Source organism: Mirounga angustirostris, unplaced genomic scaffold, assembly GCF_029215605.1.
Source record: "Mirounga angustirostris isolate CCGP_5_RB_7025 unplaced genomic scaffold, mMirAng1.0.hap1 SCAF_4, whole genome shotgun sequence".
Lineage (NCBI taxonomy): Eukaryota > Metazoa > Chordata > Mammalia > Carnivora > Phocidae > Mirounga > Mirounga angustirostris.
The window spans coordinates 95882515-95908656 of NW_026991712.1; the positions used below are offsets into that span (position 1 = coordinate 95882515).

The 26142-nt window shown below is 45.2% G+C and overlaps 1 protein-coding gene across 10 annotated transcripts in view; it reads right to left on the reverse strand.

Annotated features, from left to right (window-relative positions):
• LRIG2 (leucine rich repeats and immunoglobulin like domains 2) overlaps positions 1-26142 on the reverse strand; it is an 84276-nt gene that overhangs the window by 1190 nt on the left and 56944 nt on the right. For 5 of the 10 annotated variants that reach the window (XM_064588618.1, XM_045896939.3, XM_045896938.3 and 2 more), the window contains 2 exons: positions 25396-25686; positions 20633-22770 (listed from right to left, as the gene is read on the reverse strand). In XM_064588618.1, the coding sequence (XP_064444688.1) occupies positions 22544-22770; positions 25396-25686 (518 nt within the window). In that variant the 3' untranslated portion in view covers positions 20633-22543. Of the gene's footprint in view, positions 1-8746; positions 14164-20632; positions 25687-26142 lie in introns of those variants that run through there. The other 5 variants (XR_010410783.1, XM_064588622.1, XM_064588620.1 and 2 more) reach the window with 5 other exon arrangements.

Genomic DNA, 26142 nt, shown 5'->3' on the forward strand with positions numbered 1-26142 from the left:
CTTCATTTTCAGGCAGGCTTCCCTCATGCTGGAATGATTTATTGTGCTCCAGACTCCACATCAACACATCACAACGTGCAGAGAAAGGAGAGTCTCTTCTTGTGTCCCTTTTACGAATAAGGATGATTCTTTATAAGAAGCCCCAACAAACAACCCCCTTGCGCCTCATTTTCTCAAACTGGAACAAATCTTGTGGCAGACATCTGTCATACTTGTTGTGGTCACTTGGGCTCTTTTGAACACTCACCCTTTGTTAGGACAAGTTTGAAATTATCAGTCCCACCTCCCCAAAGCAGGAGCCAGACTTTGTTCTCCTGACACAGCCACGGGTCTTTTACTCAAGAGTTAGTGGTGCAAGAAGAAAAGCATGGAGTGTGCCTTCTCCTCCTGCCCCTCCCCTCCGCTCGCCCTGCACGCCTGCCCACCACACACACACACACACACACACACACACACACACACACACACAGTGGAGGCATTAATGGCTGCAGAGTAAAGTCAAGCTCCCGGCCCAGAAACGGCTGGAAGGCAGTCTGTAGCACGTGCATCCAGATCTTGGTGTTGGTGGCTGTTTTCTTGTCAGCTCTGACCTGTGGAAGGGTTTGGGCCAGCTTGGCCGGAAGCCTGGCTTTCCAGCTCTCCCTATGATCTTGCGAGCCACCCATTGTCCTTTCTATAAACTTTGGAAGTGCCGAACCACCCAGACTCGGCTTCTGTTGTTGCAGCTAAGAACCTGCCTGATGCACACACCCGTTCCTGAGCACATGGCTGGGGCTGGACCTGCGCCCTCCGCTGACCCGCGTACACCTGAGTTCCTGAGCCAATGGGTGGTGAGAGTGTTGGGATTTCCCTTACGCCAGTCAAGACCAGCTCTGAAGTTCAGGGTGCGGTCAGCTTCCCAGGAGGCACAGAGGGTCATATGGGAAACCTAAACAGAAACTGGGATTGCGTGAGAAAAGGGGGGATGGCTGCTTTGTGGGCAGCCCACAACATGCTGAGCCCTTCTGTGTGAGAGGCTCTCTGGCTGACCACCTTCACCTTCAAGCAACTCTATGAGGTAGGTGTCACCCCCACCTTACAGTCGTGGAAACAGCCACAGAGACGTTAAGTAACAAGATGATAGAACTCACAGGCTGGAATTCAAACCAGGCCTCTTTGACTCCAGAGTCACTTGTACATTTATACATCTATTCTTTTCACTTATAGGTCTGTGGCTTAGCTGTGGCTCTCTCGCGTTTGGCTCCAGCTGCCAGTTGGGTTCAGGTTGGCTTCATGAACTTCCTCATTTTTCTTGGACCCGTGGTTAATCAGTGGCCACCCAGATTCTCAAGGTGATGAGGAAATGTTCTGAAACTGGATTGTGCTGTTGGTCGCACAACTCTGTGAATTCGCTAAAACCCACTAAATGATACACTTTTGAACAGTTGAATTTTATGGTATGTGAGTTACATCTCAACAAAACTTTTATTTAAAAATAAAAGAACACTAATCAAAGCATCTTCTAGTGGAGGGAGCCTAGGGAAGTCAGGTGGCCCGGGTTGCTCAGAGGAACACCACCTGGAGATCCTGAGGATTTGGTTGTAATCCCGGGTCTGTTTCTTGCCAACCTTAAATGTCACTCTTTTGGACCTCCCTTCCTTCATCACTAATGGGAAGAGGCTTATTGGATCAATGCTTCCCAAGCTTTTGTCATTTGTGAGCCCCCTTCATTACTTTATTATTTTTTCATTAACATATGAAAGGTAGAGGTCTGTGATTCATCGGTCTTATATAATATCCAGTGCTCATTACAACACATACCCTCCCCGATGTCCATCACCCAGTTACCCCATCCCTCCCAACCCCTCCCCTCCAGCAACCCTCGGTTAGTGCAGCTAAGAACAATCTCCCCAGACCTCCTCCATTATGCACATCCCACTTGTAGCTGCTAGTGCAAAATCTCTATTCGTGCTAGTCAGGGACCATGTCTTTCTCATTAACTGCTGCGTCTACCACACTCAGCCCAGTATTTGGCACAGAGCAGGCCCCTGAGAAGTCTGAGTGTAATTCACTGATAGCCCCTCGCCTCAAAGATCCTCTAGCCCAGGGAGGAATGGGGCAGGCTGAGTCAAGCCCACAGACAAGGGGCAGGATTCACCACTGTGTGCAGGCGCCTGCTCAGCAGGCAGGAGGACACTGGTAAGCCCATCAGCCTTGTACCCCACATGATCGACACGTGTCTGCATCCCCTGCCCTGCAGCAGGCTGCAGCCACTGCCTGAGTCCATCTGTGGAGGTGGTTTCGATCTGTCCAGACAGGAGAGCAGAGCAGGGATGCATTTATTCTAGCCAACAAATAACTATTGATGAGCAGCCCCATACCAGCCCCATTACCAGTCACCATGAAGGTGACAAACGGCCTGCAGTGAGCCCCATGCAGGGCTCCCGAGTACAGAAACCACCAGCCTAGGCCTGCCAATTCTCTGAGCCCTGTTCTTGCCACAAGAGCATGGCCTTCCAAAAGAGATGCCCTTGCTGCCAGAATTAGGAGTTTTCTTCCAGCAGCACATTCTAGAAGGCTGCAACTGGGATTTCTGTATGAGGGGCCTGTGGTGGGCTAGGTGCGTGGCTATAATGGAAACAGGACCCATCCTGCCCTAGGGAGCTTCAGTATCTAGATGAGATGGTGGGGGAGGGGAGGATAAGAAGCACCTGCTCGCAGAGATCTAGACCAGTGTCTGGGAACCTGGGAGAAAGGAAGCCACAGGCAGAGGGAGGGAGGAGCACCTGGGTTAGGGTTAAGATTAGGGCACCTGGAGTGCTCTGTCTGGGGCTTCAGTAACCTGGGGCTTTCCGGCTGGTCCTTGTCATGGGATGGGGCACTGCTCCCTAATGTAACAAGCCCAGCAGCTCCTTCTGCAGCCCCCGCCCCTCTTTGGACCTGCAAGAACAATGGACACGAAGGCTTTCTGGGTTTTGCTTCCTGCCTTCAGAAATCTTTCCCCATGAGGAACCTGAGCACCAGGGTGTGCCCCCCTGGAATGCCTATGCTCCCTCGTGCAGACTGTACCACTACCCAGCCCATCTGGGGGCATTTTCAGTTATCCGTGCAGATCAAGGACAGAGAACCAGGCTAAAGAGCTTTGGGGAAGCTTAAGGAGATGATATACGATAATGGTTGGTCTACACAAGGTGGCTCAACCTCAGCACTATTGACGTTTGGGCCAGATCATCCTTTGTTGGGGAGTGGGGGGCTGTCCTGTGCACTGTAGGATGTTTAGCAGTGTCCCTGACCTCGACTCACTACATAATACAAGCAACTCCCCAGTGGTGACAACCAAAAACGCCTCCAGACATTTCCTATGTCCCCTGGGGGTAAAAATCATCCCTTGTTAAGAACCAGTGGTGTACAGGCTTGGAGTTTGCATCCTGGCTCTACCGTCTCCTAGCTGTGTCAGCACAGCAAGTTAGTTAACTACTAATCTGTGCCTCAGTTTTCCTATCTGTAAAATGGGGATGATAATAACTTCCTCATAAGATCGTTGTGAAATAAGTTAATACTTGTAAAGAACAGTGTCTAGCACATAATAAGCACTCAACAGATGTCAGCTATTGTTCTTACCATAGAAACTAAATTGCATCATCCAAGTGCAATAATCCAAGCTATACCTTTTTTTGGACTTTTGCTGGCCCGTTTTAATTTCCCTTATATAAATGTGATTTTTGGGGGCGCCTGGGTGGCTCAGTTGGTTAAGCGACTGCCTTCGGCTCAGGTCATGATCCTGGAGTCCCGGGATCGAGTCCCACGTCGGGCTCCCTGCTCAGCATGGAGTCTGCCTCTCTCTCTGACCCTCCCCCCTCTCATGCTCTCTATCTCATTCTCTCTCTCAAATAAATAAATAAAATCTTTAAATAAATAAATAAATAAATAAATGTGATTTTTTTTCAGAAGTTGATTTTAAACACTATTCTAGTCTGTTCATCATCTGAACTATTAATTGTAATAAAAATTTACTGCTAATAAAAAAAAGAAACCAAATTGCAGATAAAGTGGATGGTCAGAAAGACTGCTCCATAAATACACGTGGAGTACACAAACAAGAAATTTAATTCAGTCATTCATTTTCTGCCCTGCTTATTTCTGGTAAATTATTTGAGGCAGCTTAAAATAAAAGCACAGGGTACCTGGGTGGCTCAGTCAGTTAAGCATCTGCCTTCCGCTCAGGTCATGATCCCAGGGTCCTGGGATCCAGTCCTACATCGGGCTCGCTGCTCAGCAGGAAGCCCGCTTCTCCCTCTCCCTCTGCCTGCCGCTCCCCTTGCTCGTGCTCTCTCGCTCTCTCTCTCTCTGTCAAATAAATAAATAAAATCTTTAACAAATAAAAATAAAACAAAATAAAAGCATACACCAATGGAAAATTCAAAAAATTTTATAACCCAAGGGTAAATAATCTTAATACTTGAAAATTCATACAAATCAAGAAATGAATCCCTAGTATCACCTAGATTAACAAGGACAGGCGATAAACACAAAAGTTTATAGGAGAAAATAACTTAACATGGAAAAATGCTCAACAGAGACATAAGAATTTAAATAGCAACCAAAAATAACCTATTAAAAATGTCAGATTAGCAGAAGATGGTGAAACTGGCACTCTCATATATTATAGTTAGAAACATGGCAAATTAAAATTAATTCAGAGATCAATAACTGTTAAAACTGGAGGAAAAACTGAAGAGAGGAGTTAATTTTGTCACGAACTCAAAAATGAGACAGAGTGTTCCCTTAAGCAACAGATAGAATCCCGAGCTTCCTAGCAGCCACTGCGAAAAAAAGAACACAGCTAAGAGAACTTACCCCCAGGACCTCCAGGAGAGATCAGTTTTGTTCACTAGGCTGACAAGGAACTGCATGAGTCCTAACACAGGGCCTTGAGTCACGGAATTAGACAAGGTTTCAAGGGTAATACAACAGCCAGCTCAGCTGCAACTAAGCTTATTTAAAGCAACACACACACACACACAAACACACACACACCCATGACTCTACAGCTCTGCGCTGGCTGAGAATGTGCCCTCACTCACCCACTCCCCAGCAAAGAATGAATTCCCTGAAAACGCCCACCCCTGCCGGGCAACCGAGGGCTGCCGGGGAGAAGCAGCCTCTCCCCCTTGCCTGCCTGGCTGACCTGCAGGGCGCCCCCGAGGCTGACTCGGGCCCCAGAGCCAGTCATCTGCACATGCGGCCCCTCAGTAAAGGAAGGTCCACAGTGGAGCTTGGCACTGCAGAGACATGGCAGCCAAACACCCCCCACCCCCACCCCCTGGCTCAGTTCTGAATGGCTCCCTGGGCTGGAGAGGGAGGGAGTGTGGAAGGGAAGGGGCCAGCTCTGAATGTGTGGGATAAAGGAAGTAGAGGCGCAGAGCGCCGCCCCAAGCAGAGGAAAACAATCACCTGAGCGTGACATGGCGAAAGCAGCTCCTTGCCCCCGTAGCTGCCCTGTGCCTCAGTTTCCGCTTCCATAAAATGGGGAGAATATTCACCTCACGGGTTGTTGCGAGGATTAGAAGAGTTCTCCAGGTAAAGTGCTTAGAGCAGTGCCTGGCACCCCATCATTGTTATAATTCTTGCTCTGGGCACACTTGTGTGGATACCCCAGATTTAAGCAACATGTCTCCTGGAGGGGCTCATGGGGCAGGGGGTGCGACAGGAGAACTTTCTGAACTTCTTAATCGCTGTGTAACCCTCAGCCTAGAGCCAAGCAACGAGACCAAGTATTAGTTCATGATGGATGGTTCATGCTAGTCACAGCCCTGCCACTAAATCCGGCCCTTGCTCCAGTCTGGGGCTCAGTTTGCTCACCTATAACATGAAGTGATGGGACGAAAGAATTCCTAAATTTGACTATACCTCAGAACCGCTTCAGGACATCGTAAATGCAGATTCCCAGGCTCTGGATGTGGAGACTGAGAATCTGCAGTATTTAACGCACTCTTCGGAGGATCCAGACGTTCAGTCCGATTTGAAAGCCCCCAACGAGATGAGCTCTGAGGCCCCCTCCGACATTCACACGCTAACCGTAGAGACTCGGAGAAGAACGGGGCTTGGCATGGCCGTGTGCCTCGAGGTCCGGGGCAATGGCCGTCACCGGTGAGAGCTCCAGACGTCATGCTAGTGCCCTTGGCGCTCTTCTAGCAGTGAATCATGCCCAGAGGCAAGAAGTTATACTTTCTGTCTAATCAAACACTCCATCGCAGCCCTCTACCTCCCACTCTGCGGGTTTTGCTCGTGGGGTTGTAGGAAGGAGCTGGTGGGTGCCTTTCAGCACAACCCCTTGTGAACCTGAGGGCTCCTGAAGTCGGCCTGGTCCTGCCAATACCCCTGGTGAGATGGCTCTTGACCTTGGCCCTTCCTTTCCATTCCCACTGCTACCGCCCTAGTGCAGGCTGTTAATACCTCTTGTTTGGACCATGTGACAGTTTCCTACCTAATCCCCTGCCCTCCAGTCTCTCCCCTCTTCAAGCTTCTCTCCACGGTATCAACAGTTACTTCTGATTGCATTATGTCTCTAGCACACAACCCTCCACATCTGCCAAGCCTAACTCCTCAGACTGTCATTCAAGGCCTTTCAAAGCCTAAACCAACCCACATTTTTGCTTTCATAGCTTATTACATTTCTCTTCCATAACCCCCTCTGGCCAAGAGCCACCTTGGGCTACAGTTAACTCTCTTGAGTTTTTTTGATAGAGGGTTTCCCAAACTTGTATACCGTGGAACTCTCTCTCCCTACCCCCTGTCTATATTTTTTTAATTTATTTTGGGAGAGAGAGAGAGAGCACTCGCAGGCGGGGAGGGGAAAAGGGAGAGAGTCTTAAGCAGACTCCACACTGAGCACTGAGTGCAGAGCCCGACGCAGGGCTTGATCTCAGGATCCTGAGATCATGACCTGAGCTGAAACCAAGAGTCAGAGGCTTAACCTTCTGCACCACCCAGGCGCCCCTACCCCTGCCTATTTATCGTGGCAAAATACCCATAACATTTCACAGATACTAAGTGATTCATCGTACTCAGTTTGGGAAACACTCCTCTATGCTTTTCCATCTGTTTGTCAACGGCTTGACTCTCTATTCTAGAATCTGCTCAAATCTTGAATTCCAACTCAGAACAACCACCTAATGTTGTCATGCCTGCTCTCTCTCCATCTGACTGTTTCTGAGACCGCCACGGTTCTACAGAGGTCTGAAAGCTAGAACACTACTCTCTTCCCACCCTTATTCCTTCTTTGCCTTCCTTCCTGAGCTGGTACCACCTTTCTCCCAAAAGCTGAATTGCTCAAGGTCTATCTTGATTTACTTAAGTGAGCATAGTTGACCATTCAACCATCTGCGTTTTCCCAACTTCCAAATAAACAGCCTCCTCTTCTCCTTAGCAACTCCAGCAGGTGAATATCCACCTCTCCTGGGGTAAATATCTGCCTCTCCTTGGCCTGCTCCCTTTCCTGCATCTAGGACAGACATTGTTGATTGATCACAGCACTTGCTCCTAAGTCCCAGATGGGAGGGTAGAGATTCAGAATCCTTCTCCAACACCACTCCCCGGGCAGGTATTATCCATCAATCAGAGTTGGCATGCCAGTTGAGACAGTCCTACTTACCATCAATGACCTAATTGATTAAATAGTGAATGTGTTTACTAGAAAAGGTCTGTTGAGTTTCAATTTCAACTCCCTTATGGAACCTCAAACTAGAGTGGTCTCTAGTTACACTCCATCTACTCCAAGCCTTTCAGGCTAGAGGATCTGGGTTGTGGGTAAGGATCTATTAGAAGTCTAACTTGGCATAAGACCTGGAATAAGACTGCCAAGGTCGGACAGGCTTCCACTAACAATAGTCCTGGAGCATTGTCCACCTCCCATGTCTTTCTCATGACAGACCCCACAGAAGTGTCTGGTGAGCTGGCTCGTCTCTAGACATAAAGAAGAGCACCTGAGAGGCTACAAAACAAATGACCAACTACCCCTAGAAAAACAACTCTCCGGGGCAGACTGCAATTGGAGACGCCTTCGATGTCCCAGAGCACCAGCAAGGTTTTCAACTTGGCCTGAGCTGATGCAACCATCAGCAATGGAACCATGTACAGTGGAAGGACTGATATCTTTGGTCCGATAACAGGCTGCTCCAGTTTCTTCTCTCTCCTCCTCCCCCTCCTCCTCCAAGCTGATCACATTTCCTTGGTGATTTTCATGCTTAGTCAGTAGGTCTTAGGGGACAAGTACGAATTCCATAGGGACCTTGTCTGTATACAGTACTCTGTACTAATGTTATCCTCTGTATCTTCCTTCCTCCCTTCCTGCCGTAAGCGTTTATTAAACACCTACTATGTGCTATGTGGCGAGCACCGCTGTAGAAAAGAAAGCCCTTGAATTCGGACTGGAGCCACCAGGAGAGGCTGTGTATTAAACAAAGATAATGCTACTGCTGTGATCAGCAGAAAAATGCATTTCAAGTTGTTTCCTCTCTTCTCTAGACCTCAAAAGAGCTATAACTGTGTGGGAGAAAACTGAGACCCTGGAAGCTACAATGCAGGAATTCCAAGGAATGCTACAAAATCATGAAGAGCCCCCGTAGGTTGAACAAAGTTCTCAAATCCAGGATACTATAAATAGAGATGAGCGGAACACTTCCTAGCCTTGACTTATTGCCAGGGACTATTTTAATTGTTATATAGTCACTCCCTAAGTCCCTAAAATAGCACTAGGAATTAAATACTCTTATTATCGTCACTTAAAAGATGAGAAATCGAGGCGCGAAGAGGTTAAAGGTCTTGCCCAAGGCAGCAGCTAAGAAGTGGTGGAGCTGGGATTCAAACCTGTGTCATCTCTTTGCAGAGTCCTAAACTACCTGAAATATGGACATTTACATCAACAGAGTGCTAATTTATGGATCAGAGTGGGGTGGGGTGGATCACTGGATGAGCTTTTTATCCCCAGACTTCCTAGCAGTTAGAGACAGAAAGGTTTTGATAGATGGGAACACAGGGTGCCTACCATCCCTGCCCCCCATACTTTTAAGGAAGGCTTCTTAAAGGCTAGCCATGCCCCAGACCCACCCACATCTCCTAGTGTGTTCCTGACAGCAGACTGGGGCCCCAAGTGCCTGACCTGAAGTAAAATCTTCATGTTCTCAAATGCCACACATGGAGACAGACTTGCATGGGTCCCTTTATGTACTAGCAAATTCTATTTCTGCCTGGAAAACCACATGATGTAACTGGTACCCATTGCAGCAATGTCACTGGTCCTAGAAGCCCGAAGCCCTAACTTCTAGACTGGACTCTACCACCTACTGTCCCTTGATGAGGTTTTTTTCACCTGTAAATATTTATTCATTCAGCAAACTGTTTTGAGCCTTTCCACCGTGCCAAGCACGGAGCCCTAAGCCCTGAAACCACTAAGTTGAATTCAATAGTTGCCCCCAAGGAACTCAGGATTTGCTGGTAGAGACAGACCAGGAAGGGGATACTTCTGACACACGGTGCCCTCCCCGGAGCTCCTGAGAGCAAGGGAAGGCCTCACTCACCCTGCTCCTCCCCCCAGGGAATTTGTGAGGCACAAATGAGATCATACAGGGGAAAGCTCTTTGTAAATAGGAGAGGGTGAGAATGAGGTGTGAGGGGAGGCAGAGGGAGAGGATTTCGACCCAGATGCTGTCTGCCACATCTGCAGACCTTGGGCAGGCAGCTGGCCAAGCTACTAAGTGCTCGGCCTGGGGCCGTGAACCTGGGTGGGGCCTCCTGGATGCGAGAGGACCAAGCCTGAAGCTCTGGGCTCATTATCCCAACAGGCCAAGCCCAAACCTTGCTGCCCAGGCCAAGCAGCTCTGGGCTCTGTCCTGGCAAGAACCTAAACCTATGGATATTACTTTGCTTGGGGATTAAAGGTTTTGTCACCCCCCTCCCCACCCCGCTCCCTGACCTCTCCAGGGTCCCAGCTTGAACAGATCTTCCCTCTATTGTGCAGCTGGAGAAGCCCTATTTCCATGAATCCTTTTATATAATGAGAGAGCCCCCAGGAACGATGGCCAGAGGTGACGCCAGCCACTGCCGTTCGCTGTGCTGAAGTGCCACCTGGAGGCCAGTCCTAGTTCAAACGAATGGGTAGGTAATGCTTTCCAATCGGCCTCAGCAGGGGAAACAAGAGGAAAAGAGATGCTCAGGCAAGAAAATGGCAGAGGACCCCTAAGAGGACCCCATCAGTCCCATCACCAGCCCCGCATTGTCCACCGGTAAGACAGACATTCGAGGGCTGAAATGTCCCAGCTTTTCACTGAGACAGGCTCTCCTCCATGGCCAGGGACCCGTGTGAGACCACCACTGTGTCCCACAGATTCTAAAATCTGGATCCAAAGAGAAAACATGCAAGAAAGCCCTCCAGTTTGCCCTGCAGTCCAGACCGCAACCCATCTGATCTCCTATCCCACACTTCCTACTCTCTGGCTAGCTTGGCAAAAGGGATTTTCAGTGGATAAGGCCTCCTTTTGGGGAGAGTTTGTTGATTCCCCTTACATTTCTGGAATCAGCTACCCTACACCAAGCAGGAACACACATTTATTGTGAGCCATTTATTCAGTAGTCACTGGATGAATCTATAAAGACATCAACAATAAGCCAAGAGTTCAAAATCAGCATGGAGTTATTTTTGCCTGAAGAAAATCCAAGCCAGATGGTAGCAGAGTATCAGGAAAAGTAAGCCAAGCTCCCAAACTGAGCAAGGAGGTTTAAAAAAAAATCCTCTTACTTTAGGTTTTTCTGCTCACTCCTTTGCCAGACCAGCAATTTAGCTTCCTACCAACTGGGTTTACTGAACTCTTTAGTATCATTGGAAAACAAGATACATAAAGTATTCAAGGTCTCGTTGTTCATCAAAGCATCCTAGTCCACACTGTTGGGGACAGCAGCTGTGCGCACCATCCAAGGAGTACCCTCAGAGGCGACAACATGTCTTTGCCTGCAAGCGGCTGCTGGTCCCTCTTCAGGCCGGTGACAATTCAAACAAGGGGCACCCTTCAGAGTAAACCCGGAGGAGACTTGGGGAAAACTAGAATGGGGTTTGAATCTATTAAAAAGCCTACAGCTATCCCTCACTGACGGGCCAAAGGGCCCAGAGAAAATGAAGTTGCTGTTTCCTTTAGCCATACTCCCAAATAAGTCAGATTTACTAAAACTGAAGGGTTTGCTTCTCCACAGTAGAAACAATTCCACTTGGTGCTTACAGCAGTCTTGACGTGAGATCTTGAGGTGAGTAGTATTATCATTGCTGTCTTGCAGAGAAGGAAGCAGAGGCCAAAAGAAGTTGAGTAATCTTCCTGTAAGCAAAGTAGCCAAGATGTGAACCAAGTGTTCTGCTTCCAGTTCTCCCAATACCATCAACTACCATGGCATGAAGCCAACATATTAAGTACTGAAGAGAATATTCTGAAAAGCAATCCGGTTTGCCATAGATTGTTGCAAGAATTCTTACACAATCATTAGAACTATGTTACAGGGTGGAATGTGTAGACCAAGGAAGACCCCCACTGAGGAATAATGCTCACTGGAAGTCAGCTCACACAATACACTTCCTGGGAGGCTCAGAACTTCTGGACTGAACAACAACAAAATTCTCCTTTTTTCCCCACTTCCTTCCTTTCATTTAAGCCAGACAGGCTCTTTGTCCCCTCTAAAGTCCCATGCACATGTTTATAATTATTCTTGAGAAATGATAAAGTGAGTTCCCTCTTGGGAGAGTTAAGAAGAACCGCTAAACAATTGGAAAAAACAAACACAATGGGGACAGTGATGAGGGCGGGTCTATGCACCTGGAAAAACCACAATAAAATGCAGAGCTGGAAGGGGCCTCTGAGAGCACCTGATAACAGTCCAAATTCTCTTTGGGCAGAAGACACTGAGACCCAGCAGTCAAGTGACTTCCCAAGATCATGTGGTCAGTGAGAGGCAGAGCTGGTCAGAATCCCAGTCCCACTGACTCCTAGCTGAAGGCACTTTTCACTTAATCATTGTTTTAGGAGACTGTCTTATTTCTAAATAAAATCCAGCTAGCAATCCAAATCTCCAGCACTACCCCTGAAATGACTCTTTGGGGAAACTGTTGACATTCCCCATCTTGAGCTGTCCTGGATAGGGAAAGGAGGGGAAGAGAAAGGAAAGAAAGGGAAAGGAAGAAGGAACTTTCCATCCTGAGTGCCCGTAACAATAACTAACAGCAGCTAAAATTTATTGAGCGCTGTGCTGGGCACTGTGCTTAGTACTTTATATGTATTAGCTCGTCTAATCCTCTCAACAACTGTACCAGGTAGGCATGATTATTTCCACTTTACAGATAAAGAGGATGTGGCCCAAAGGACCTCAGGCACTGGCTTAAGCTCCCACAACTGGTAAGAGTAGTAAGGACCCAGCTCTGTCCTACATCAAAGCTAGTGCTCTGAACCAACGACTTTTAAAACCATATGGTTGGGGCTCAGTCGGTTAAGCGTCTGCTTTTGGCTCAGGTCATGATCTCAGGGTCTTGGGATCGAGCCCTGCATCAGGCTCCCTGCTCAGCGGGGAGCCTGCTTCTCCCTCTCTCACTCCCCCTGCTTGTGTTCCCTCTCTTGCTGTGTCTCTCTCTGTCAAACAAACAAACAAACAAACAAACAAATAACCATATGGTAAATGCAGGGCCCAGGGAAACTCAAATTTTGGCCAACCACAGGGAATCCTCATGCACCGTCCTGCTGTCCCTGCCGAAAACTGCAGCCCCTGCCTAGCTGAAAGGGGGCATTTCCACCCTGGTGGCAGACTGGGGACTTGAGTTTCTTCCTTCTTCTGCCCAGACTTTTTAACTGGGAGGTTGGGGAAGAGTAAGAGGAGCAGTAAGGAAGGAAACATTCAAGACTGGAGGTTTTAGTAGGGTAGAAAACAGGTTTGTTTTATAAACCAAAGGTATTCTAAAAGCCACACGCTGCCTTCAAGAGCTACAGAAGAAATTCTATGCCATTCTGAAACTCTTCCACCACCCTCAGCAACCATTTCGCTAACAAGTCTTGCATCCGCTAGAACTTAAGACATAAGAAAGGAGTTCAGGGCAAAAGGAACCAGTCATCTCTCAACTGGAGTTTCTCTTTATAAAATCCCTTTCCCCAAGTGAAGAAAGTAACGTACCCAGCCAGCTCTTAGGGCCCTCTCTAAATGAAGGCTGCCCAAAGGAAGGAGCACTGAACTGAGACTTTCCACAGGGGAAGCTCAGAAGGTACTTTTCAAACTTCTTACCTCACTGGGTATTAGTCTTTCAAGCTCAAGGGACCTTTAGGAAACAGTACACCTTTGGCAGGTGAGACGGGCAAGTAAGGTCTACAAAAAGTGTGAGAAAATGCCAGTGCTTATGGAGGAGTGGGCCCAGAAGGGAAAACTCCTGCCAACATGATGCATTGCTTTTTCTCCAGATCTGCTGTTTATTGCAATTTTGTGCTTCACCAAAATTCTCAGCACCACACACTTGAATCTTAACCTTCAAGTTCCTTGTCAGTGAAAGCGTATCAGTGTGGTCCCCGAGCCACCCCCAGGTTACAGGTATAAAGAACAGGGCCCGAGAAGCAGCAGTAATTCACTGTTTGACAACAACCGTATTTCTTCTCTGCGTGGTTTCCGGCATAGAGCATATACTCGTGCACTTGGCTCTGGTGCTCACCCAGAAGAATAAATAATTCAAGCCAGCCTCGATCACTGCCAACCTTAACCACATGCCTATTGTTTTTGAGACAGAGGAATTCGCATCAGCTTTGATGGAGCATTTAAAAGGTACACTAAATTAAACTACTTGATCTGGCACATAACTCAAGAGCGACCAGTCATTCCACACACGGTATTATACTTATGGTGGTAAAAACCTGGTTTCTTCTTGGGAGAGAAGAATAAAATAGGAACTTAAAGGCACTTACTCTTGAATGCTCCAAATACCCTGCTTCTTTGTTCCCAGATGCACTCAACTTAATGGGTACGCTGTAAACACGCAGCAGCTTCTTGCGTTCCAGCGTCATTCAGAGCTGTGGTTGGGGAGGCTCATGACATGTGTGCCAGGCGTCAGAACGACAAGCAAGCCGGCCAACGTTCGTCGGTTTCATCTCCAGTTTCTCTACAGGGCTTTTCAGTCTAGAAGGCACCGACCCAGGGGCAGAAGACAATGTGGCTCAGTACACAGAACACGGGCTTTGGAGTACGTGGCTGTAGGCAAATCACCTAGCCTGAGTTATAAGAAAATTCTGCCAACCTGGCTGGGTTATTGGAAGACGGTTCGTGTGTTCGGGCTGTCATAACAAGATACCACAGACGGGGTGGCTTACGCAACAGCTTTTTGCACAGTTCGGGAGGCTAGAAGTCCATGATCAGTATGTCAGCAGGTTTGATTACTTCGGGACTCTCCCTTGTTGGCCTACAGAGGGCTGCCTTCTTGCTATGTCCTCACATGGGCTTTCCTCTGTGAACATGCATGTCTAGTGATTAAATTTCTTCTTATAAGGACACCAGTCATATTGGATTAGGGCCCACCCTGCAGATCTCATTTTAACTTCATTACCTCCTTAAGACATTATCCAGTCACATTCTGAGGTACTGGAGATTAGGGCTGCAACATCTGAATTTGGGGGGCACCCAGTTCAGCCGGTAACAAAGACTAAATGACAAAGGTGATAAGAGGTCACATTTTTCCTGTCTTTAGCATAAAGAAAAAACTTGTGCTTTGGAATCATAAAGCATTACTTTTGGGCGCCTGGGTGGCTCAATCAGGTAAGCATCTGCCTTCTGCTCACGTCATGGTCGCAGGGCCCTGGGATCGAGCCCTGCGTCGGGCTCCCTGCTCAGCAGGGAGTCTGGTTCTCCCTCTACCCTTCCCCCCTGCTCGTGCTCTCTCTCTCAAATAAATAAAATCTTTAAAAAAAGAAAATAAAGCATTACGTTCAGCTCCTTGTTCTATTGCTTGGCTAATTATATAAATTTGGGCAAGTTGATTGTCTCATCATCTGTAAAATGGGAATAAGAGTATCTCCCTCAAAGGGATTGTTGTGAAGATCAAGTGCTGAAGTGCTTAACATACTGGAAGGGGTAGGCAGAATGTAGTTGCTATTACTGCATTATTTCTTCCTAGCAATAATTGTGACTAATGCTTCCTATTAGCCTCTTTTTGTCAAAGTACTTTGGCAGCTAGCCTTGGTGATGGCCGGTGAACCAAATAAACAAAGTGAGAAATTTCTGTCCTAGGGATTTCAAGAAACATTTCTTGGTTGGCTGAATAAAGACAACAGCAGAGGTGGCAGCTGAAATTTCCCCCAATGGAGCCTTACTACAGCGATTACACAAGTCCAGCATCAGACCGTGTCCCTCCCAGTATGATGACCCAGGCTCTTCCTCTTCCCTTAACCTAGCTGATGACAGTTTCTCTTCTAACAAAAGTCAAAGGCAGCCCATCCGGAGAGCTCTGGCCAGAAAAACAGCAGGACTAGAAAACAAGCCGCATGCTACCAAAAACTCCACCATGCCAGTGAGCCCCTTTAGGGCAGGGGTTGTTGGCTGAGCTGAAAAGGTGTTTTAAATCGTTGCTTCCAGTCAGGAAAGCCTCAAAGGACAAAAGCCCGGTTCTCAGTTTCGACCATTTCAAACCAGCAAGAATAAAAGGAACCTCCAGAAATGAGTAAGACCAATCCCCACCATGACACATAACCATGTCATTACATGGTCATTACATGGTTACAGCACTGTTCCTCTAACAGGGGTCTGCAGATCTGTGCCTATCCATAAACTATTTGCTACTGGTCCATGACAAAGCACAGAAATCAAGAGTAACATTTAGAAACTTTAGCAGCAGTTTGACAGTAATTTTACATCCGTTAAATCTATAATAAAAATTTTATGGTTATTTTTGTCTTATTTCATTTTTCTAGAAATTCATTCTTACTGTATCTTACAAAAGTACTGGTCCATGGCCACTAGTCCAGCAGCACAGACAGCTTCAGCGCTGGGTTACAAGCTTCTAAATAGCTGGGTGTGAACAACTCTCCTAATTCAGCACGATGTGGCTACTTGGGCTCCAGTATATACCCCTCCAAATAAAAACATACAGTAAAAACCATAGCATTCTTCTTCATTCCACCTTGAGAAAAAAACGGTAGTCTGTTTTCTTATCAGGAATATAATAAAAACCAGCTTCCAGGATACATTCCAGTCCAAACTTCACCATACTGGAAGTCATCAATGTCCAGAGGACATTTTTCTTCAAATATTTCTGAAGACCCCAGCACAATACTCTGTTCAGAACTAGAAGGTATCAGTGGGGACAATTCTGAATGTGAGACAGAAAATCGGGATTCAAGTCCTGGCTTTACTGCCTAAAAGCTTTTTGACATCGTGTAAGTGATAATCTCACCAAGCCAAATTCCTTAACTACAAAAAATGGAGATTAAAGTTATCTGCCCAATCTGTATCTTAGGAGTGTTCTGAGATTCAAGTAATGTCTGTGGAATGTGTCCCGTTAAGAGAAGAACATGATGGGAATGGGACGAGTACTGTGGGCCCAGCCTTCAAAGAATAACTAGGAGCTTTTGACAGACCCAAAAGAAATAGTTCGGGGGCGCCTGGGTAGCTCAGTTGGTTAAGCGGCTGCCTTCGGCTCAGGTCATGATCCCAGGGTCCTGGGATCGAGCCCCGCATCGGGCTCCCTGCTCAGGGGAGTCTGCTTCTCCCTCTCTCTGCTGCTCCCCCTGCTTGTGCTCTCTTGCTCTGTCAAATAAATAAAATCTTAAAAAAAAAAAAAAAAGAAAAATAGTCCCTAATATAGTACAGTGTGGAAGCTGACCGGAATACTGACATTCTTCAAATATTTTGTTAATTTTGATTTAGAAAATGATGCCTTCAGGGTACCTGGGTGGCTCAGATGGTTAACTGGCTGCCTTCGGCTCAGGTCATGATCCCGGGGTCCTGGGACCCAGGCCGGCATCGGGCTCCCTGCTCAGCAGGGAGCCTGCTTCTCCCTCTGCCTCTCCCCCTGCTGTGTTCTCTCTCTCCCTGTCTCTCATGAATAAATAAAATCTTAAAAAAAAAAAAAAGAAAGAAAATGATGCCTTCAAATCTTTCCCTGTGTAGAAAGTACTCTTATTTTCTCATGAACTATTAAGTGTGTTTGTTTCCATCCATCCCGCCAGGCATCTAGCACCATGGCGGACACAATGAGGGAGGCAAAGAAGAGCACACAGCACTGGCCGTTGGAAAGCCGAGGGCTGCAGGGTGTTCCGATGGCAGGCTCCAGACAGTATGTGACTCAAACACAACAGAAATGAGAGAGGGGAAATAACTTATACAACTCTTTGGGGACCCCCTCAAAGGACCACAAACTTAAAAATACACCATTTCCCTCCTATACTTCAAGGCAACAGAAGACGAGAAAATCGTAATGTATTTTAGCTTTATTGGAGACATATTACAGTAGACAAACAGGTAGACAAACACATGCCTTATAAAATATACATTCTCATGTGTGAGAAAATATAAATAGATACTAGGAAAGGACCACACTGAACAACTTGGCTTATAACTCTCTTTCGGTACATCTAGTACCAGGGCTGCTCAGACTGACCTCCTCTGATGGGAAAAAGGGGGAACAGAAGAGGGTAGAAATAAGTCTCTCTATCGATCAAGAGGCCACTTTAAGTAGCCAAGAGATACTCCAAGAGCACTTGACCACCTGATGATCAATTTCTCTTTCTAAAGATTTATTTATTTGAGAGAGCGAGAATGAGAGAGAGAGAGTACATGAGAGGGGGGAGGGTTAGAGGGAGAAGCAGGCTCCTTGGTGAGCAGGGAGCCCGATGCGGGACTCGATCCAGGGACTCCAGGATCATGACCTGAGCCGAAGGCAGTCGCTTAACCAACTGAGCCACCCAGGCGCCCCTCAATTTCTCTTTCAAGACAGTTATAGTTGATAAAGGATCACTTTACTTTTTATCTAAAAACAGGCTCAAATCAAGTTGTTTTTTCAGTCCCACCCCACTCATTGGTGGAGATTAATAGGGCTGCTAAGAAACACTCAACGAACCACCTTAAGGGAGCAGGTCCAAATATTACTCTTCACACACACACCAACACATGCACACACGTGCACACAGACACACACACATGTCCCTACCTCTTATTACCCACAGAATCTTCAGATGATTCATGGGCTTGCAGGTGCTGTTTTGTAAAGAGCAGCTTGTAATATATCTCTTAATTCAGAACTTGCTATTTTTGTCAACAAACCAGGCAGTTGTCCAAAAAAGAAAAAAAAAATTAAGGCTAACTGATGTTGGTTGAGACTGTACTCTAAACCAAAAAGTTCTAAGTTAGAAGCAGGAGGAAAAAACATCTGCCAGACTGAACTGGGAAAGAGGCCACGTCATAGAAGAATGAGACATTCCTTGCAGGTTGCCAAAAATCTCAGCTCAACCTTGTAAGGCCCAACTGCTTCACAATTACCTCTGTAATCTGCATTAAGAAGCAAACTCAGAAATGGAGCACATAGCATTTAAAATGGCAGTAAGTTTACCCCTGTTGCTCCATTATCTCCTGGTATTTCTGTGGATATTAAAATGATTGGAAAAGGCCATAACGCTCTTGGGTAAAATACTGGGTGTAAAGCTAAACACAATTCCAATCCCATTCCAACTAAGTCCTGCTGGTAAGAAGAAACAGGCATAAAAATTAAGGAGTAAAAAGGAGGGTCATAATACATTATATAGACTCTTAAAGTTTTTATTATGGTAATGCCATTTGTGTTAGTAACTAGTTATAGATTTCTTCAGAAGTGTAAGCCCAGACTTTCATGTTTTTAGCCATTAACATAGAACAGGCTCCTTTTGTCAACCAAAAACCAAAACTCTTGAGCTGAAAAAAATTTAAGTGCTCTATACTTACTGTATATAAAGGATTTTGAAGGGGGAAGTTTTAAGTCTGTCAGATTGCTTCTGGAAATTTCCCATGATAAAATTGAGAGAGACCTAAAAGTCATCTTGCCCATATTCCATTCTTAATGCAGAAATTTCTTCAGTGCTATTAACAGATGATTATTTAGCTTCCACGTGTACTTTTCCCACAAAACACGGATTATTCCAATTATCGGACAAACCTAATCGTTAGATAATTAGTTTATATAGTATGACTAGCAAGTGTATACTGCACCTCCCTAATAACTTCTGCCCCACAGAATGGGGGCAGACATGACCCCTGTCCTCAGGAATAAAGAGTGAATTTAATCCTAATTCATGGTGACACTTTAAGTAATTAAAGACTCTTATCCTATCTCCCATCTCTTAGGAAAATGGGCAAGAGTCTAAGTTGCCAGACATCTTAATGTTGCTTTTACAACCCCCCCAATGGGCAGTGTGAAGGCAACTATTTTTAAATATGAAAGTTACCTTTCAGAAAAATACACATAAAACACTCTGAGATGGCACATTAGAGGGTTTCTGATACTTCGTATCCCATAGAGTAAATTGCCCAAATAGGGAGAGCACTTTAGAAGCGGCTGAATGACAGAAAGCCAATGGCTTATGTAGAGACCATGTGCCAGTAGGGTGTGTGGAGTTAAAGGAAGATGCTATTTCTTCTTCCGGGTAGACTTGAAGAATCGGGTTAAGAGGGGCACAACTTAAGAGAATTTACGTATCCCTACTGATACAAGGAGATCACTGGGTGAGGGGCAGACATATCTCTCTCGGCATTTTAGTTTGCCTTGCTTTACAACATCCCTGATTAAAGAGGCATTAGGCAGACATCACACTGCGGGGAAGACACACTCATGAGCCACTAATCCTGTTTACAGTAGAGGGATAAATCACTGCTTGGTCAAAAACATATGCGATAATGAAAAATTTCAGCCAAGTCCTTCTCCTAAGATTAGAATTTATTAAATTTATTATTATTTTTTTTTAAACCAGGGGTAGGCTCTTCATGTTTAAACAAATTCTTGACTAGTTCTGTAGTTGTTTTGGCAAGCTAGGAGTATCTGGGAAGGCATCTCAGCCACTGGTGTTGACATAAGGGAGACCCTGGCCATTCGGGAGACCAGACCGTGACAGTCGTAGGAGGAACAGGACCCCTGCTAGGGCAGAGGCAGCACTCCTGTACTCTAAGTTTTCTCGGACACTGGTTCACAGCGTGGTTTTCGGTTCTGTCACCCTAACAGCCGATGCTCACCTGCAGCCTCATTCTAACTACACCTTTTCACTCAAGAAAAGTCTGTCAGCATTTGAGTGAGAGTACAGGATAGTAACAGGATTACCTGTACAAATGAAGACATCTGAAAGGTAAGGGAGCCACAAACCAGCTACAGATTAGCCGGCGGGCCCCCCTCACCTGCTTCTGATGCTCAGGCGTGCGGCGGCCGCACCATTCAGAGCCGCTGCTCTGGACAGCCGTCAGTGGCTTCCATCGAGTCAACACTCGTCGTTCACTGAGACGGTTTCAAAGCAGAATAGCTCTTCTCCTCGAGAATATTTCTTACACTGTCCCTCCTGCTGTGGAGGAAGTGAATCTGGCTCAAGTCAGAGTAAGCAGCATCACTCTTGTTACTCTAACAAACGTTTCGTGAAAGCAGCTTTTTATTAGAGGAGCAGAATGCTCCTTGGGTTGCTGGAGGGATCACAGATTCACAGAACATTACAGCTGGAAAGGGCTTTAGAGCATCCAGTAGAATTCCCTCATTTCATAAATGAGAAAATCAGGCTGAGAAGTAGACACTTGCCCCTGACTGCACAGCCAGTAAGGACCAGAGCCAGGAACAAAATCAGGTCTCCTGATTCTAAGTCAGCCCTGTACAGATAACAGTACAACCTAGTAAGGAAGAAGAAGAATCACAAATTGAAAGGATGGGAAAATAGTGATACTTAAGAAGTTTGAAGTAAAAATGAAGAGGCTGACAGTTTGAAAAAGAAAAGAGAGAAAGGCCCTTGGTGGTACAAAACCGCTGAAGAGACGCACGCCACTGCCTATGGGAGAAAAAAACTAGGATTGAGAACTAGTACGCAATTCAACTTTGTGGCAAAAAGCGAAGACATTATGTGAGTTTAGAACCCTTGAAATGCACAGTAACTTAGAAATAGATATTTTCATTTAAGTGATGGGAGTCATCCAGCACATAACTAGTACTCACTAGATTGAGAGGACAGAATCTGACAGCCTAAGTAAGGAAATCCGAAAGAACAAAGAAAAAACAAACTTTAGTCCATTACATTCCATTAGAAGTTCTTTGTTCATATAAAGCTTTTTGCTATCAAAAATTCAAGAGAACTTTTTGGCTTAAATAATCACTTGTATAAACAAGGAAAACACTCTAAAGCTTTACAGTTTATGAATTTGTGCACATTCGACTTACCCAAAAGCACTCTTCCCTTCTTAAGATATACTGTGCCTTGGTAGAAGAAATACAAAAAAACAAACTGAAAAGAAGCATCTTTGGTTTCCTCATCAACTAAGGACTTTGCTGAAAGATATTCCCAAAAGAAATTTTCTCTCTGTGCACATGGCTAGGACAAGACTGCTAGTCTTTTGAGTCTTCTTATGCTAGAAAGGTAGTATTACCTGGCACTTGTAAACAGATGGCAAATGACTAGATGTATGAACTTCTAGGTACAAAGAAAGTGGTTAATTACATCAAGATTGTGTTTGTGTGTATGCAATCACTAGGTACCCTGCCTCTATACATATACTTCTTAACAAACACATTTTTAAAACTTTAAACAAAGTCTTTAGGTTCACTAAACCAAGTCATACAAAATCTGTGGTCTGAGAAGCTGCTGTCAATATTATAACTGGATATTATATATAATTTTGGCATATCAAAAATATTTACAATGCAGCTAACACATATGGTCAATGAATACAAAAATTATTTATAAATGCACATATATTTACAACGAGATCCCTGGGTGACAGGGACCAAAAAAAAAAAAAAAAAGATTCACAAGAATACAACACCCCTTGATGTGGTAACAGTTGGTCAAGCCTGGGATTCTTGTCAAAGACCTTGAATATCAAAGCCTCGGTCTCAACTAGATGCTTAAAACCACTGAAGAATCCCAGACACACCTCCCAGAGGGCTCCGAAGTTATTTCTATTCCTTGGAAGACACAACAGAACAGTGATGTTTTCTCAGAATCATTCTGCAGGTTCAGACAATCCAGCATGTTAAGCAGCAATGAGGCTCTCCCTAATAGGCAATGCACAGCTGGGCACAACCCCGTGGAACCATCAGCAAACACAGTTGTACTGTATTTTCCTCTGCCCGTGTTGCACATGTTTTATTAGATGTACCCACTTCTGTCAGCCGTTTCCCCTTCTTCCTCAGGAATAAGCCCAAACAAATGCCTGGCCCACCTCGGTGGGGTCAGATGTAATTGCAGACAGGGTAAAGCAAATGCTGACTTTGGGGTTTCTTCTGAACTCTGAGGTAGTAAATACAAAATGAATTAACTGGAGTCTTGGCCCAGATTTCAGCCTGGAGTGAGGTTCATGTGCCCTCACTACCATCTTGAATGTTCCGAGTCCTACTAAAATCAAAAGCATGGTCGTGCAACCTGTGACAGGGCGTGAGGGAGGCAGAACCCTCTGGGCCACTCTCTGCCAGACCCTCATGCTGATGGAGTTGTGGTGGCTCAAGGACTGGCTGCTGGGAAAAGGGAGGATGAGGCAGGCCTAGTTCTTTGCTTATGTTCCAAAGAGGCCGCGGCAACATTTCTGAGAACGAAAGACAATAATCAGTGGCAAATGGAAGTTCAAAATTAATGGTCTAAAACTTCATTTTCTTTTACCCAAATCCTCCCAGAAAGAAAGATACCCAATATTCCTGAATAAGGACATTGAGAGCAAATGTACACTTGCCATCTTCTTAGCAACAGTTAACAAAAGAAAACAAAATAGAAACTGGAACCATGGTCTTTCAACAAGCTTAACCAAGTATTTACTGAAACCTTGTGATATGTCCTCTGCTTTCATCTATTATTAGTGGTTCTGCTGCTACAAAAATTTAAAAATAAAATTCTTTAGACACATGGAAACAGACTAAAATAGTATCCATATTGTAGTGAAAGTTGCATGATACAAAAATCACTGATTTAGTGCAGCTATTACATCTTTAAATAACAAATGAGTATGTTTAAAAAAAATTGTTTTAAAAATAAACCATCTCCCTCCAGCTTCTAGCATGCCAGTAATTCTAACAACAAAATAATAACCAAAAGCAGCAATTTTAAATCAGATTATCTGTACTTTGGTTTCAAAAATATGCATTTCTCATTCACCTCATTTACTGCAGTGGTGAGCTCTTTCCCCAAAGAATATTTGCTGATAGCTGTATTAACTTCATGGGGATGCATTTTGGAGAAAGTCAGGCAAAACATTCTGGAAACAAACACTCAGAAATAAAAACAAAACCCTTGTGGAAAAGTAAGCTAGGGCAGGGTTTCTTAAGCTTTAACGTGCATACAAATAACCTGGGGATCTTGTTAAAATAAAGATTCTGGTTCACTGGGTCCGGGGTGGGAACCTTGGTCTGCATTTCTAACAAGCTCCTAGGTAATGCTGAAGCTGAGACCACACTGTGAGTAGCAAGGAGCTAGAGCACCCCAGGGAGGAATGAGCAATGCACCAAAGCACTCATTTGCTGACTTCCTCACTTACAGACCAAGTTAACAATTGAGATATCCTGAAAGTTAGGAAAAAGATGCACTGCACTTTCGGTTCTACTTAAAGTCTTTTTATGTGTGTAACTCTTTTAGGACAGGACATGGGAACACGGAATTAAGTGTTGGTGCACTTCTTTCATGGACACTGAACTTTAAAGCCAAGACATACTTTTCTCTGACTTGTACCCTCTTTAGAAATCTTTGGAGTTGGTCTCTTAATTAAGAATAAGAGAGCACATCTTAAAAGTCCCATGTCATGTTTAGTTTTGTGAGGAACTGGCAAGCTGGTTTTTAGAGTGGCCATACCATTCTGCATTCCCACCAGCAATGTTTGAGTGCCCCAGTTTCTCTGCATCATAACCAAGATTTATTTTGTCACAATTTTTTTTTTTAAATTTTAGCTCTTCCGATTAGGGTGTAATGACCTGTTATTGTGGTTTCAGTTTGCATTTCTTTGATGTCTAATGATGTCGACTATCTTTCATTTGCCATCTGTGTATATCCATATTCTCTTAGGTGAAATGTCTGTCCAGTTCCTCTGCCCATTTTCTCATTGACTGGCTGATTTTTCTGTTCAGTTTTGAGAGTTCTTTATACATTGATACTCTTTATTAAGCGAATGGTTAAACAAAAGGTAGACATCTTTATCTTGGAATGCTACTCAGCAACAGAAATGAATAGACTTTTAATATACAACAACTTGATGAATTTTGAGAGAATTTTGCCGAGGGAAAAAAGCCAATTCCAAGCTTATATGCTGTATGATCCTATCTACATCACATTCTTGAAAGGACAAGATGTTCCCAGGAGGGGAAACTGGGTAAAGGGGACAAGGGAAACTCTCTGTTCTTACAACTGCATGGGGCTCTAGAATTATCTCAAAATAAAAATAGATTAAAAAAAAAAAAAGTCCCATGTCAGCTCATGTACTCCTGCCAGAACCACCCCTGAAAGCACCTGCAGTCCTCACCCCCACCCAACTTCCTGTGCCCTTCCATTTTAGGCTGACAGCAGGGTGACAGCTGATGAAAAACCTGGATGGACAGGAAGACATGCGCAGTAGTGCCCTTCCCAGTCTATAGAGAGTTTTGTCTTACTGACCGAGGTGTTACCACATGCCTCCTCTGCCCATGTGACACGTGTGTCTTCTCCCGGGCCGTGGAGGAGCGCAGCCACTATCCCATAACCGCATCCCCACTTCGGGCCCTGGATCATAATGCCTCACACATGAAAACAAACACTGGCTAAGTGATACTGACATTCAATATTTACCTGCTAGAACAGCAACCACATCATTTTTAAACCTTCTCAGTAAAAATCTCCACCAAATTATATCCTCGGCATATCCAATCTCCATTACTTAAGTAAAGATGGAAGAAAAAACACCTATATGAAACTTTTTAAAAGCTTTTTCTATATGGCTTCTGAATTTCTAGAAGTGTGATCTTGATACGCCCATAGAAACTGTTTCCATCCTACAGATGCAGACTTCTCTGTAATTCTAATCTCTGAAAATCTCTGGCCCTACCTTATACCAGCTAGCAGTAGCTAATCACTCTATTATACCAATTTGCTTGCTTCCTGTCAAATCTGAGTGCCACTTATAGGACAGAAGGAAAAATCAAGTAGGTGAGAGTAAAAACAAAACAAAATAAACAAAAAACACTGTGCCCTTTACCACTGCTCATCTGTGTGGAGGGAAGTTTCTTCTCATTTATCCTCTCATGGTTGGTGGGAAAGGCAGCCATCTCTCTGTCTACTGATGATACCAGGCTCTCCAGGGTAGGGGCATCTTGGGCAGGATGTGCCAAATATGTCTCTTTGGGCATCTGGACCATGAGGCTGGACAGTGTCTGATCTAGAACATCTTCCTCAGCAATATAGGTGTATGGACAGTATTCTCGGGTCCTGGAGTAGATGTTGGCATTGTCATAACAATCGGAGCAAATAACCCGGGTACCAGGGCCACCTGATGACAACACAGGAAAGAATCCTTCAGTTAAGGAGTCAGCTTTGCCGATCACCAGTTTTCTACACCAGCTGTCACCATTATCCCCACAGCTGGCATCGATTTAGCACTTACTTGATAAACCAGGTCTTTCTGTGAATTAACTAATTTAATCCTCACAGCATCCCCATGAGGTAGGTAATATGTACCCCCACTTTACAGATGGGGTAACTACAACACAAGAGATATGAGGGAACTTGCTCCAAGACACTGCTACAATACAGAGCTGAAATCTACACTCAGGCACTCTGGGCTCCAGAGCCCATGCTCTTGAATGCTACAGTAAACCATCTCTGTCCAGCCTGGACAAGGTCATGCCCAATTCAAGGGAACCAAGATAAGGCTGCACTGTGCCACAAGACACATGTTTGGCTGAAGCGAACTAAAGCAGAGAACAAGGCGTTATGAGGACTGCAC